General features: G+C 22.4%; 3 protein-coding genes across 3 annotated transcripts; 2 read left to right on the top strand and 1 right to left on the bottom strand.

Annotated features, from left to right (window-relative positions):
• LOC107066069 (uncharacterized) lies at positions 1-1,970 on the bottom strand. The gene is made up of 3 exons (XM_015320323.2): positions 1,846-1,970; positions 1,418-1,776; positions 1-416 (listed from the first exon to the last, which is right to left on the bottom strand). The coding sequence occupies exons 1-3, from the start codon at positions 1,865-1,867 to the stop codon at positions 72-74; spliced, it is 726 nt and encodes a 241-aa protein (XP_015175809.2). The 5' UTR covers positions 1,868-1,970; the 3' UTR covers positions 1-71.
• Positions 1,971-2,126: 156 nt separating this feature from the next.
• Positions 2,127-4,412, top strand: LOC149030887 (uncharacterized). The gene is made up of 3 exons (XM_089177171.1): positions 2,127-2,428; positions 2,499-2,995; positions 3,552-4,412. Exons 1-3 carry the CDS (start codon positions 2,238-2,240, stop codon positions 3,935-3,937), a joined length of 1,074 nt encoding a protein of 357 aa, XP_089033297.1. The 5' UTR covers positions 2,127-2,237; the 3' UTR covers positions 3,938-4,412.
• A 3,946-nt stretch (positions 4,413-8,358) lies between these two features.
• LOC107066143 (venom allergen 5) lies at positions 8,359-10,913 on the top strand. Its single transcript, NM_001323336.1, is given in 5 exon segments — positions 8,359-8,541; positions 9,313-9,489; positions 9,612-9,696; positions 10,283-10,412; positions 10,510-10,913. Coding segments are annotated over 5 exon segments (684 nt in total). The 5' UTR covers positions 8,359-8,418; the 3' UTR covers positions 10,679-10,913.
• Positions 10,914-13,605: the final 2,692 nt, after the last annotated feature.

The following is a 13,605-nucleotide window of genomic DNA, read 5'->3' as shown; positions in this document are numbered from 1 at the left end:
ATAAAATTCAGATTTAATTTTACATTGTTTAAAAAAAAAAAAAAAGAAAAAAAAAGAGAGAGAAAATTGTTTTATTTTTTCCTTTTCTTTCTTTTCTTTTTCGATTTTTTTTTCGATCCTTTGTCAACCGATTGTTTTTTACTTTGATTCTCATCTAAATGAGAATGAAAAGAAGATGCTGGTGGAGTTAAGGGTTGTGTTGGTGGTCTAGGTGTTCTAAGTTCCAATTCAACGTTTCTTTTAACTTTCTCCGTTGTATCTGGTTTCTTTTTAATTCTTAACAAACAAACATTTTCATTGCCATCTGTTATTTGATCTGTGTGTACTTCTTGAGATCCAGGTGCACCGAGTATTGGATAAAACGTAATAGTACGACAATCGTCATTTGTATATTGACCACCCTTACAACCACCTATCTGTAATAAGTAATTATTCAATTATTTTCCTACAATTTTAATATACATTCTTTTTTCATGATTAATATTTGTATTAATTGTAAATTGTGTCTCAATTATTTCATAAATTGTATTAAAATAATTTATTATGCAGTTCAGCAATTCATAACAAAAGAAATGCAAGAACATTTGGTTCATTCTAATATTATAAATATAATATTATTTTATGTAATATATATATAAATACTATAACACACTATATAAATTATATTATATATTATATATTAATTATATATATAAATAATATATAATATATTATATATTCAGGTTTTAAAGTAAGGTTTAGTAATAAAACTAATTGTAAGTAAAAAGTTATTATAATTATATTATTTATTTATTATAAAATTATTATAAATTATATTATATTTAGTATTTAAATACTATATATTATATTTATAAATACTATATACCTAATATAAATATATATATTAGGTATAATTTATTATATATTAGGTATTAAAGTAAGATTAAGTAAAACTAGGTAAAAAGTAATTATAATTATATTATATATTAATTATAAAATTATTGTAATTATATAATATTTAGTATTTAAATATTATATACTGTATTTATAAATACTACATGTACCTAATATAAATATATATATATATATATATATTAGATATAATATATTATATATCTAGGTATTAAAGTAAGGTTAGGTAAAAGTAGATAAAAAGTAATTATATATAATTATATTATATATTTAGGTATATAATAGGTATATAAAATTAGGTATATATATTATATTATATAATATATTATTTAATGAGGTATAATTATTATATAATATAATACATATTATATAATTGCATGATATGTTTATATGCATTATATATATATATATATATATATATATATATATATATATATATATATATATTTCAATTATTAAATATTATATAACGATTAAATATAATGAATTAATGCAATTAATTTTGTATTAACAACGTAATTTGTACCTCATAAGAAACAGCTTGAGGTTTATAATGAGGATCTTCCTTGGTACCCATATGACCCTTAGATTGTACCCGAAATAAAATACGATTATTATTGGAACCCTTTAAAATTTTAGGACCCGTTTTACTCGTTGGTCTTTGAATTTCTACGACATCGCAATCACATGGTGGTTCCCATTGATCCAATTTCTTTTTAGATTTTGATTTATCTTTTTCCATTCGTATGATCAAACGATTACCAATCATCTCTGCACCAATTTGTTCGTAATATTTCGTTGAACAAGTATCCTTGATTTTTGTCGATGATGAACAAAGTGGTGGTGGACATGTTGGAACGAGTATTGGTGGACAACAACATGGATCTTATCAAAAAATTACATTAAATATTAATAAAAACAATTTATAACAATTTTATTATTGTAAATTCATACTTGGTTTACAAATATCTTGCATGTTTCATTAATAACTGTAATAATTTTGATGATAATAAATCAATAATTGTATTTTAAAAATAATTAATGTATCAAATAACAGTAGTTCTCCATTTTTATAGGTTAGAAATTATTTTTACAATCGATTTATTTATTATTCTAACTTCCTATCGATATTATTTTCATCTTTTTTCCTTTTTTTTTTTTTTCAACTGTAAACATCTTCAAATCGTAAAAATGTTTCTTCACACATCCTTTTTTTTTTTTTTTTTTGGTTATGAATTTTTTTGGAATAATGTATAAATTAAAATGATTAAAAATCATGTATAATTATATACAATAACATTAATCCGATATGATTTGGTTTTTAAACGTACGACAAATTACAGAACATGATTGCAGCAACTTATGATTGTGGTTGTATACCACATAATATCACTCACACATATCCAAATTGTTTGAAATCTCATTCACACGATCAAACACAACAGAAATACACTTTACTACGATGTCATCATGCTATTCCAACTTCTTCTTATTCTCCTCCTCCTCCTCCAAGAAATTCCTGTTGCAAACGTTTCAAGTATGTAAACTATTTCTAAAGTTAAATACATGTATTTCACGAATAACATAATTTTACATCATCAACACAGACAAAATACAATAAATTGTCGTAATGCAATTTCATCTTGTCCAAATTTTGACAAAATACACAATTGCACTTGTTCATCTGAATCACCTAAGAAACATGTTGAAATTTCACAAATACCTGACGACTGTAATTGTAAATTAAAAGAATCAAAAGATTGTAATGAAGAACAATTGGATCCTTGTACAACGGAAAAAAAATCTAGAATAATTTCAGATATTACTAAAAAAGGATTACCATATAAAGAAATAGAAGCAATAATAAATGACAATCATATGGTGATTAGAGTACAAAAGGAACACGTACAAGATGAATTCGAACCACCATGCGATTGTCCAAATGATCCAGGTATACTTTCATCGAAATCTGATGAACAAATTCAATCTTCAGGATCACCTAAATGTCGAAATGATATTGTTTATGAAATGAGTGATTTATCTAAATCTGGATACAAGTATACTGGTCAAAATTCAACGATCAAACAAAGTTGCGATCAAAGTGGTAAGTGGTGTTAACCTTTTTGTGTTAAACAAAATATTTCAATTTATTTTATTTAAACGAAAATTTATATTTTAACTAATATTTTGACAAATATATATTATATATATATATATATATATTATTATTATTATATTTTAGTAAGAATATGACGTTGTTGTATAGATAAAAGTTAAGGTTATGTTCATATGTTTCGCGCTCTCACAGAAATCTATGACCAACAGATGGCACTGAACTTAATTGTATATCTTTTTCTGTGTTTTTCTTTTTTTTAAATTAATTAATTTTTTATAAATAAATTAATGTAATGTAAACACTTTTTACATTTTTGGTCAATATTTTATATAAATAAAACCAAAAAATAAAAAAATAACAAATTACTAAATTAAAATAAAAAAAATAAAAAAAATAAAATGTAATTTAATAAAATTAATGTTAGGTAATTTAATAAATTAAAAAATTAAAAAAATATTGATAGGGATGATTAAAATAATTTTGCAAAAAAAAACTGTCCACCATTATCCATTCTACGTAATTAATTACAAATAAATTTAAACAGGTAAAGGTGGACGTACCATAACGGTTTATCCTCATCCCGGAATTTTACAAAAAATACCCGACAATCCTCAAGATGACAAAGATAAAAAAAAATTGGAAAAAACTAAAATAACCAAACCACAAATAGATTTGGAAGAAAATCCAAATATATTTGTATTGAGAATACGTAAAATGTCACGAAACGTTGATGGAAAGCATAAACTTGATTTAGAATTTCGTGCACCAAGACCATGGATCAATCGAACGTTTAATGAACCAATCAAACGTCCAGCAATTCATTTACAAACAAATTCTGATATAAATGAACAACAAGGTGTTACAACGAATAAGAAAAAAAGAAAACATACTGGTGAAAAGAAAAAGATTGTTGATAAAGAAAAGAAATAATTATCTAGATAATTTTTTTTTTTTTTTCTAAAAAGACAACAACAGCGGTATTCTTTGAAAGATCTTTTCTAACTGACTTATATTTTGTAACAGCTGTTTCCTTTTTTTTTTTTCTTTTCTTTTGATCAGTCAATGAACGATCATCCGCTCCAATTTTCTTCCCACGAGAAGATCATTTTTTTTTTCATCTAACACCGCGACTAATCTCAAAATCTAATCGAAGAAAATCAAATTTCCGGATCTTTTCATTCTTTCATTTTCATTTAAAAAAAAAAAAATCATACTCTACGTTTTACTTTTAAAAATAAAGAAAATTTTAACCGAAGTATTTTACAACGTTAGATATAATAATCTTTTGTATTTGAAAACAAATATGTATTTTAAAAAATTAGAGAAAATATCAATTCTATTAAATCTTATTTAAAAAAAAATAAATAAAATTGTGTAACCAAATTATATATATAAAAAAAATTAAATATATGATAATATAATTTATATACTGTATTATATAAACATTATTTTATATTTTATTTTATATTATTTCATTAAATAATAATTACTAATACTATACTAATAAAATAAATACTATATTATACTAAACTATACTATACTATACTAAACACTATACTATACTAAACTAAACTATACTATACTAAACCAGTCCCGGGCTGGTTTGGGGATAGCCGAAGTCAACCACTTCACAAAACATATATATATATACTAAACACTATACTATACTAAACTAAAATATACTATAATAAACACTATACTATACTAAACTAAACTATACTACACTAAACACTATACTATACTATACTAAACTATACTATACTGTATATATAAATATACTATACTAATTAAATAATAATTACTAATACTATAATATTGTTATATTATTATTAAATAATAATTACTATAATTACTATAGTATTTTATATAATATTATATTATATATTATATGTAATATAATTAATACATTACAATATATATATATAGGTAATATTATTAATATAAAATTATTAATATTTATTATATATATATAAATTATATAATATTATATTAATAATTACTATAATATTATTATAATACTATAATATTATAGTAAATTATAATTACTATATTACAAATAATTAATATATTATATAATATAATGTATTAATTAATATATTACTATATAATAATTTTAATTACTATATTATCATACTATAACACACACATTATAATATTATAATAGTATAGCATAAATTATAATGCTATAATATAATACTATAATATTATAGCAAATTATAATTACTATATTATTACATAATAATCTTTTTATGATTTATTACAAAAACAAATAAATATTTAAAAAAAAAAACTAGAGAAACTATCAATGTTACAAAAAATGCAAAAACCTTTCTCCTCTTTCAATTTAATTTTAAATCATCGTGTGTGTGCGTGTGTGTGTACTATATTTTTACTTAGAAAATATAAATGAAATTTTAAGAAAAGTATATAAAAACCTTATATATATGTATGTATGTTATATATTTTTTCTTTCATATAATTCATAGTCATTATTTGTCATACGTTTGGGATACAATAAATTTGATCAATGCTCTTGAAATGAATATGCGGTAATAAAAGACATTTTTTATTATACATATATCTATATATAGATATATATATATAGTATATAGTATCACGTTCACTAGAAGATATTCTCACGATTGAAAATCAGAAGTCAGGTGCTTACTTGAATGGACTTCTTCGATCCATTCATTCTTCTCAAGGATTCGAATAGCCACCCGCCCACTCTAAAGAGCTCATTTTTTGAGAGCACCGAATTCGAAGGGTGAATGAAGAAAAAGAAAAAAATGTAGAAAAAAAATGTAAAAGAAGAAGAAGAAGAAGAAGAAGAAGTTAGGAATGTAGGTTATAAGAAAAACCATTTCTCATGGTAGTAGAAGAAGACTCGATCTACCTGTTGTCACAGGGAATTACTATTGTCATAAATGGGGCTTGACACCCATAACTTTCTATCTTTTTCTTTTTCTTTTTCTTTTTTATTTCTTTCGTTCTTTCTTCATTTTGTACCTTTGTAAATAGTCAAGAAATATTCTTCTCGTAATTTTAAAGAACAATAATCATTTTTCAATATCCGTTTCCCATTAATAAGATTTTATAATATTATTATTTTTTTTTTCTCGTAGGATATTTTTCAAACTGAAGCTACCTCTTTTGTGATATTTTAAGTATAATTAATAATATTAGAGAAAAAAAAAAGGTACAAAAGTTTTCCATTATACCTAAGGAGACCCCTTTATTTTATTTAAAACTTAAAATATTGTTTAGTAATACAATAATATTTATGGTTTGTTAAATATTTACATTTCACATATTGAAATCCTATTTTCAAATTATTTTATTTATAATTTTTATAATAATTAATAAAAATTAAATTAAAATTAATAAATTAGTAAAATAATTAAGAAAATTAAATTAAAATTAATAAATTAGTAAAATAATTAATAAAATTAAATTAAAATTAATAAATTAGTAAAATAATTAATAAAATTAAATTAAAATTAATAAATTAGTAAAATAATTAATAAAATTAAAATAAATATTATAAATAATATTAATATATTATTTATATTATTATATAAATTATAAAATATAATTATATATATATATATATAAATATTATAAATTTTAAAAATATAAATATTATAATTTTGATAAAACTACTATAATCATATTTTGTAAAATATATATTTAAAAATATTACTTGTTATTTTATCGTAAACGATAAAATTTATGTTATTTTTCACCCGTATTCATTCTATTTATATTATTATTCGTATTGTTTTTTTTCTTTTTTCTTTTTTTTTTTATGAGGAAACAGATAAGAAAAATAATAAAAAAAATAAAACAAACGAAATCATAAAACAATATATGCATTAAATTCCGTTGTAACTTGAAATTAAAATGACACGATTTTTAGGGTTAACTATCAATAACATCGAAATGAAACTTTAATTTTGAACTAACAACATTTGACATTTAATATTTAATATTTAATAAATTGTTAACAATCTCATGGAAAGAAAAAATTCTCTAATAATAAATCTATGACGATGTATGTATATGTTTATAACAAAAAAAGTGAAACGAAGTAAATGTACATAACCTCGTTAATTGCACACACGTATACTAATTTATTCATACTTATTGAAATTACAGGTAATTATAGTTAATTGAAAAATTATGCTTATTAATGATAAATATTAATTATTATTGATTATATGAATATGTCATACATATTTCAAAATTGTTTATTTACTTACTTTTTACATAATTAATGTTTTTTTTTTCTTTCTAGTAGAATTGAAAAGAAAAAAAATGTAATAAGAAAAAGAGATAATAGAGAAGAAGAAGAAGAAGAAGAAAAAAAGGAAAATAATAGAAATATAAAATAAAAATAAAAAAAAATAAAAAAAACGAAGAAATAAATGAATATAATTTTCTTTGACTATTTCATAATATAATTGTCATAATCGATCAACTGAGAGACGTATAAATGTACAAATGTCCTTCGTACAAAATTATACAATAATACTTAGGTTATTATCTTCCTATAGATTTCATAATTGCATATAATATATCCTACGTAAAATAATAATCCCATTTATTATCTCTCTCTCTCTCTCTCTCTTTCTCTCTCTCTTTCTGATCAAGGACTAATATCATCATCATTGGAAAAATTAATCAATCAAGTATATTATTAATTATATTACATTAATTTTTTTTTTTTTTTTTTTTTTATAATGAACATTAATCTTGATTCTGATCCAATGGTAGTAACAGTGTACGCATTATTTTTTTATTTATCTTTCATCTTCATCTATTTTTTATTAATCAAAATGTTGATACTGTATCACATGGAAAATGATACTTGAAATGATTTATTTCAAAGATTTATAATACAACATATTATATACATAAATAAATAAACAAAATTTAATAAAGAAATTACTAAAAGGAAAGATATCACGAAAGAAAAAAATATTAATTTGAGAACAAATTAAAAAAGAAAAAAAAAAAAAAAGGAAGATTTATATTTTAATACAAATAATTTACAAATACATACATCCTGTGACAAAATTATCCTTTAAAAAAAAAAAAAAGAAAAGAAATACGAAGTAAAACATTAACGAAATATTACAAATGCAGATTAATTTGTCACGAAAAGAAAAAGTGTGATAAAATAGAGAGAGAGAGAAAAAAAAATAAAAAGGTGTAAAACAATACGGAAAAGATAAAAAAAAAAAGAAAAAAAAAAAAGAAAAAAATGAAATTTATTCGTGACCATAACTAAGTTTAAACTGATAACGACTATGAACTGGTATAAATAGTCGAGCGTAACGTTGTTTTACAAGAGTTAAGAAGTAAACCTTCGTTAGAATACACCAATCCGATTAAATCTGAATCACACGATGAAAATTAGTTGCTTAATTTGTCTCGTAATTGTTCTTACGATCATTCATTTGTCTCAAGCTAATGATTATTGTAAAATAAAGTGTTCATCGGGTGTTCATACGGTCTGCCAATATGGAGAAGTAAGAAATCCTATTTACATTTAATTATAATAAGTGTACAATTATATTTCAGCCATTTTTGTTTTTTTTTTTTTGGTTTCTATAAGCCATCTGTAGGAAAATTGGGAAAGTAAAAGTTGTACACTTAATATTACTGTAATACGTTATCGCGAATGATTTTTTGTTTGGTTTTTCTAATTTTTATTTTCTTACATTAGTCACGTAGCTTCTTTTTTTTTGTTTATCTGCATAATCATAAATTACTTTTTAAAATGTACACACACGGTATATGAGAATTTATTTTGATCGTTTGAAAAATGAATGAACAGAAAGAAAGGAAATCATTTTCTGTTTTTTTTTTTATATCTTTCGTTTAATATGCAAATTCACGTACGAATATTTACATGGTAAAAATTTGACAGTATTGATAGTATGCAAAAATAATTTCGTTAACTGTCAACGAATTGTTCTTTTTTTTTTTTTGTTTATATTCTTTAATTATAGCAAACAATGAGATAAGAAATATACTTTTTAAATTACATAATTTCGTTTTTATAGAAAACTATTATTTTTTTTTTTTTTTGTAAATATTTACAAGCTCGAATAATCATTTCATTGAGTCATTGTAATGAAGAATAATTGATCATAAAATATACTGCACTTACTCATCCAATTTTTTGTTTTTTTCAATTTTTTTCTTTCTCTCTGTCTCTGTTTTTTTTTCTTATATTAAAATTTTCACAAGATAGTAGTAATAATTTTATAAATAATTATATATATATGTAATTATAGTCAACAAAACCAAGTAAAAATTGTGCCGGTAAATTAATCAAATCGGTTGGTCCAACGGAAGAAGAGAAGAAATTAATTGTAGAGGAGCATAATCGATTTAGGCAAAAAGTTGCAAAGGGTTTGGAAACGAGAGGTAATCCTGGACCACAACCAGCTGCTTCGAACATGAATAATTTGGTAAATTTAAAAAAATAATAAAAAATAATCCGATAATTATATTAATTAAATAAAGTATTTATTAAATATGAAAATTATTATAAAAAAAAAAAATTAAATAAAAATCAATTTTAATAATGAAGGTATGGAACGATGAATTAGCAAAGATCGCACAAGTATGGGCCAGTCAATGTCAAATTCTTGTTCACGACAAATGTAGAAATACAGGTAAACAAATTATATTATATTTGTGTGATAAAAAATATGCTATGATAATATTTAAAAAAAAAAAAAAGGAAAGAATAAACATACAAATAAGGAAGAAGTATTAATAATTATATATAATATTAATAATAAAATATTATTAATTTGTTATTAAATATTATTATAAAAATATATATTATTAATTTTTATAATTATATTAATAATATGATGATATTATTAATTATATAATATTATAATTACTAATATTAAATAATTAATATATTATAATATTATTAATTATATAATATTATAATTAATAATATAATATTAATAATATATATATATTTTCATAATATTTAATAATAAATGAATTATATTTCATTATTAATATTATAATATTATTAATTATATAATATTATAATTAATAATATTTTTTTTCCTTATTTTTATGTTATTAATATATAAATAACATATTATATATTATTAATATATAATTAAATTAATTAAATATATCATATAATATAATTATTAATAATATATATGTATATATAATTTTTATTTTAATTTTTATTTTAATAATAAAATAATATTATTAACAATATAATTTTAGAAAAATATCAAGTTGGACAAAACATAGCGTATGCAGGTTCTTCTAATCATTTCCCAAGTGTAACCAAATTAATTCAACTTTGGGAAAACGAAGTGAAAGATTTTAATTACAATACAGGAATAACAAATAAGTAAGTCAAACTAAACATTTCATAGTTTTATATTTATTTTTGTTTTTGTATATAATATATTTATTACTATTATTATTATAAAATGAATATTTTTTAGAAACTTTGGTAAAGTTGGTCATTATACTCAAATGGTTTGGGGTAATACTAAGGAAGTTGGTTGTGGTTCTTTAAAATATGTTGAAAAGAATATGCAAATTCATTATCTCATTTGTAATTATGGACCAGCTGGAAATTACTTGGGTCAACCAATTTATACAAAGAAATAATTTGACAAATAATACTACGAAACATATTTTCTTATTCAAATAACACGAAAATATAATATATATATATATATGTATACATTGTTATTTATAATGAAATTTCTTTAAAAAAGAAAATAATAATTTCACATTAAATTAATCATTTAAATTATTATTTATATTTAATCTAAACTAATTGTATTATTCCCAAATAATAATTAAAAGAAACATAAATAAATTTTCATGAAATTTTCCAAAATCTCGTCTTATTATTAACAAAAATGTGTCTTCTCGAATTGAAAACATAATTTACAAGATATTATTATTAAAAAAAAAAAATACTAAGAATTTATGATCAATTAGAATTAATCATTTAGTATCGTTATTATCTCATATACTCGACAATTGTACAATTTCATGGAAAAAAAAAATAAAAACCCAATCGTAAGTAAATATAATTGATTTTTCCTAACACACACTCAAACACACACACACACACACACACTGAACAAAAAAAAAGAAATTATTTATACACAAACTACAAATAATATTTTTAGCAAATTTGTCGATAAAACTATGATGCAATCTATTTACAAAAAAAAAAAAAAAAATACCAACGAATGATTAATTATACCGAACAACAAAGTATTCATTTATTTGACACAATAGCTAAAAGTTATAAATAACTTTTTGCAAACACAAATATTTGTATCTTTTCAAACAATATCATACTTCCTGTCTTACCTCATGTAAATGCATAATAATGCACTTCCTTTATCCTCAAAAAATAAATAAAATCTACATTGATAATAATTCATCGTCTTCTTTATATTATTGTCAATCGAAACATCAAAATATTAGAAATTTAGATCACGAATCAAAATGCTTCAACAGAAATACTCAAACTACCTATACTTTCTTAATAATAAAAGAAAATAAAAGAAAGTTTCCATTTAGAAAATATTTCAACGCCTTATATATATATTTACTAGTTTTCTATCATCCAATCGTTTGGATGGATTCTTTAAACTTGAATACAAAATAAGAAAAAGAAAAAAAAATATATGAAGAATTTAGATCGTAAACGATTGATAGAAGAAAAATCGTTGTTGAATGTAAGAATGCAGGATATTGCACCCTCCAATGCAATAGCAACCCCCACAACGGGTGGGCCCTGTATATCGAAATGTTTCCCTAACTTATTGTGTACACCTTTCCGACATATTATTCGATTACTGAACGACGTTTTCACGGCTGTCCTTTTTTCGGCCAAGTTTAAAAATCGTTTAGCATTCTAATAGAGGAAGCAAACAAGAAAGCAAGCAAAACTTCTTCCTCTTCCTCTTCCTCTTCCTCTTCTTCTTCTTCTTCTTCTTCTTCTTCTTCTTCTTCTAGTGAAATTCAACTTCTCGCGAATGAGAATGTATCTTCTTTCCATTTGTATTTTTTCCTTATTTCAAAAGTAACATGTCAAACGCCCTGGAGTGCACACCAGGATATTTCTCGTATAAAAGGAAGAGAGAAAGACACATAAAATCAGAAAGTCAACTCACTATGGGTGTCACACACCTGAAAATCACACACACTCATCACGTATAATATTCAAGAAGAATTGTGCTAAATTTTATAAGAATGTTCTTACGTTACTTTGACACCATTATTTACATTCCTATTTACAACGTTTAACTAAATAATTTTCAGTAAAATCATTCTAAATATCTAAACACAATAACTAAGAACAGCTTTCAAATTGGATTCCCCGGAGTTTACAGGAAATGTGACGTGTCAGACTCGTTATACATGTAAACCTTTACAATATTGTCATTTATTTCTAACAAATTGCATATTATGTGCGATTGCAATGAATTTCAAAGATAAAATTGTGAAATCAAAAATAAATAGTGGCCTAGTCCTACCTGGGCTAACTTTGTTGTTGTTTGATGAGAAGTGTATGCAAAAAAGAAAAGAGAAACAAAAACTTGAAAAAATTAGAAACACGTAATGACCCCCATAAAGTGGATCAGTGTAATCTTGGGTATATTTAAGTGATCGTTTAGCTTCACAGTGGATAAGCTTGAACTTACCCTAACAGAATAGAGATGAACAGATGGATCAATGTAAACTGGAAAAGGATAGGACATAAAAGAAAGAAAGAGAGAAAGAGAGAGAGGAAAGTATTAATACAAAAAGAGTCAGAGTAACCGACAAAGAAAGATAGAGTGAGAAAAGGGAAAGGTTTCTCTCTGTCTTTCTCTCTACCCCTAATGTAAGAGAAGTAAGAAAGTCAGGAGGGTTCGCTGTCATATTTCTGCAGATCGGTAGGGGGGTGTCAACGAGCTTGAACGAATGTCCCAGCAGGGATGCCATTCTATATATACGATGCTCCTAAACTTTTGGCTACTGTCCTTGTAACCTACCAAGTGTGAGAATCCTAACGCGTTTTAGTTTCTAATACAACCACGCGACTCTTGGATGTCTTCTTCTTTTTTTTTTTTTTTTTTTTCTTAAAGGTAGCACACGCCAATCTGATTTTATCTGGTTATTCTTATTTTGTACTTCTTTAATCTAATGTATTTATTATTTTTAATTAATAAATTATTGTTATTAGAGGTTAATGTATATTATGATATACGCTCTTGTATATATATGTATTATTATTATTATTATTATTAATATTATTATTAATTGGTTTTAGGAACTCGTAAGTTCATTGCTGCAAATATTAGATCCCGCCAATTTTTATATATATGAATATTTATATAATAAGTATTTTAATTGAATAATATAAACAATATAACCTATAATAGCTATAAATCATATAACCTATAATCTGTTTATGCTATTACCTGCGCCAATTTTTATATATGAATATTTGTAATAAGTATTTTAATATAATATAAATAACATAACCTATAATAGCATAAACAAATAGAAATCATATTATAGGAACA

The sequence above is a fragment of the Polistes dominula genome, unplaced genomic scaffold (assembly GCF_049000335.1).
Source record: "Polistes dominula isolate Pdom_NZ unplaced genomic scaffold, Pdom_raw_medaka contig_20, whole genome shotgun sequence".
NCBI classification, from domain to species: domain Eukaryota; kingdom Metazoa; phylum Arthropoda; class Insecta; order Hymenoptera; family Vespidae; genus Polistes; species Polistes dominula.
This window is presented reverse-complemented; position numbering and strand designations above follow the sequence as displayed.

Excerpts from the sequence above, each read along its gene's own strand:
- LOC107066069 (XM_015320323.2), bottom strand. The coding sequence starts at position 1,867 with ATGCAAGATATTTGTAAACCAA. Across the intron at positions 1,777-1,845 it reads GCAAGATATTTGTAAACCAA|ATCCATGTTGTTGTCCACCA; the intron begins GTATGAATTTAC and ends TTTTTTGATAAG. Across the intron at positions 417-1,417 it reads CTCAAGCTGTTTCTTATGAG|ATAGGTGGTTGTAAGGGTGG; the intron begins GTACAAATTACG and ends TACTTATTACAG.
- LOC149030887 (XM_089177171.1), top strand. The coding sequence starts at position 2,238 with ATGATTGCAGCAACTTATGATTGTGGTTGTATACCACATAATATCACT. Across the intron at positions 2,429-2,498 it reads TCCTGTTGCAAACGTTTCAA|ACAAAATACAATAAATTGTC; the intron begins GTATGTAAACTA and ends TCATCAACACAG. Across the intron at positions 2,996-3,551 it reads ACAAAGTTGCGATCAAAGTG|GTAAAGGTGGACGTACCATA; the intron begins GTAAGTGGTGTT and ends AAATTTAAACAG.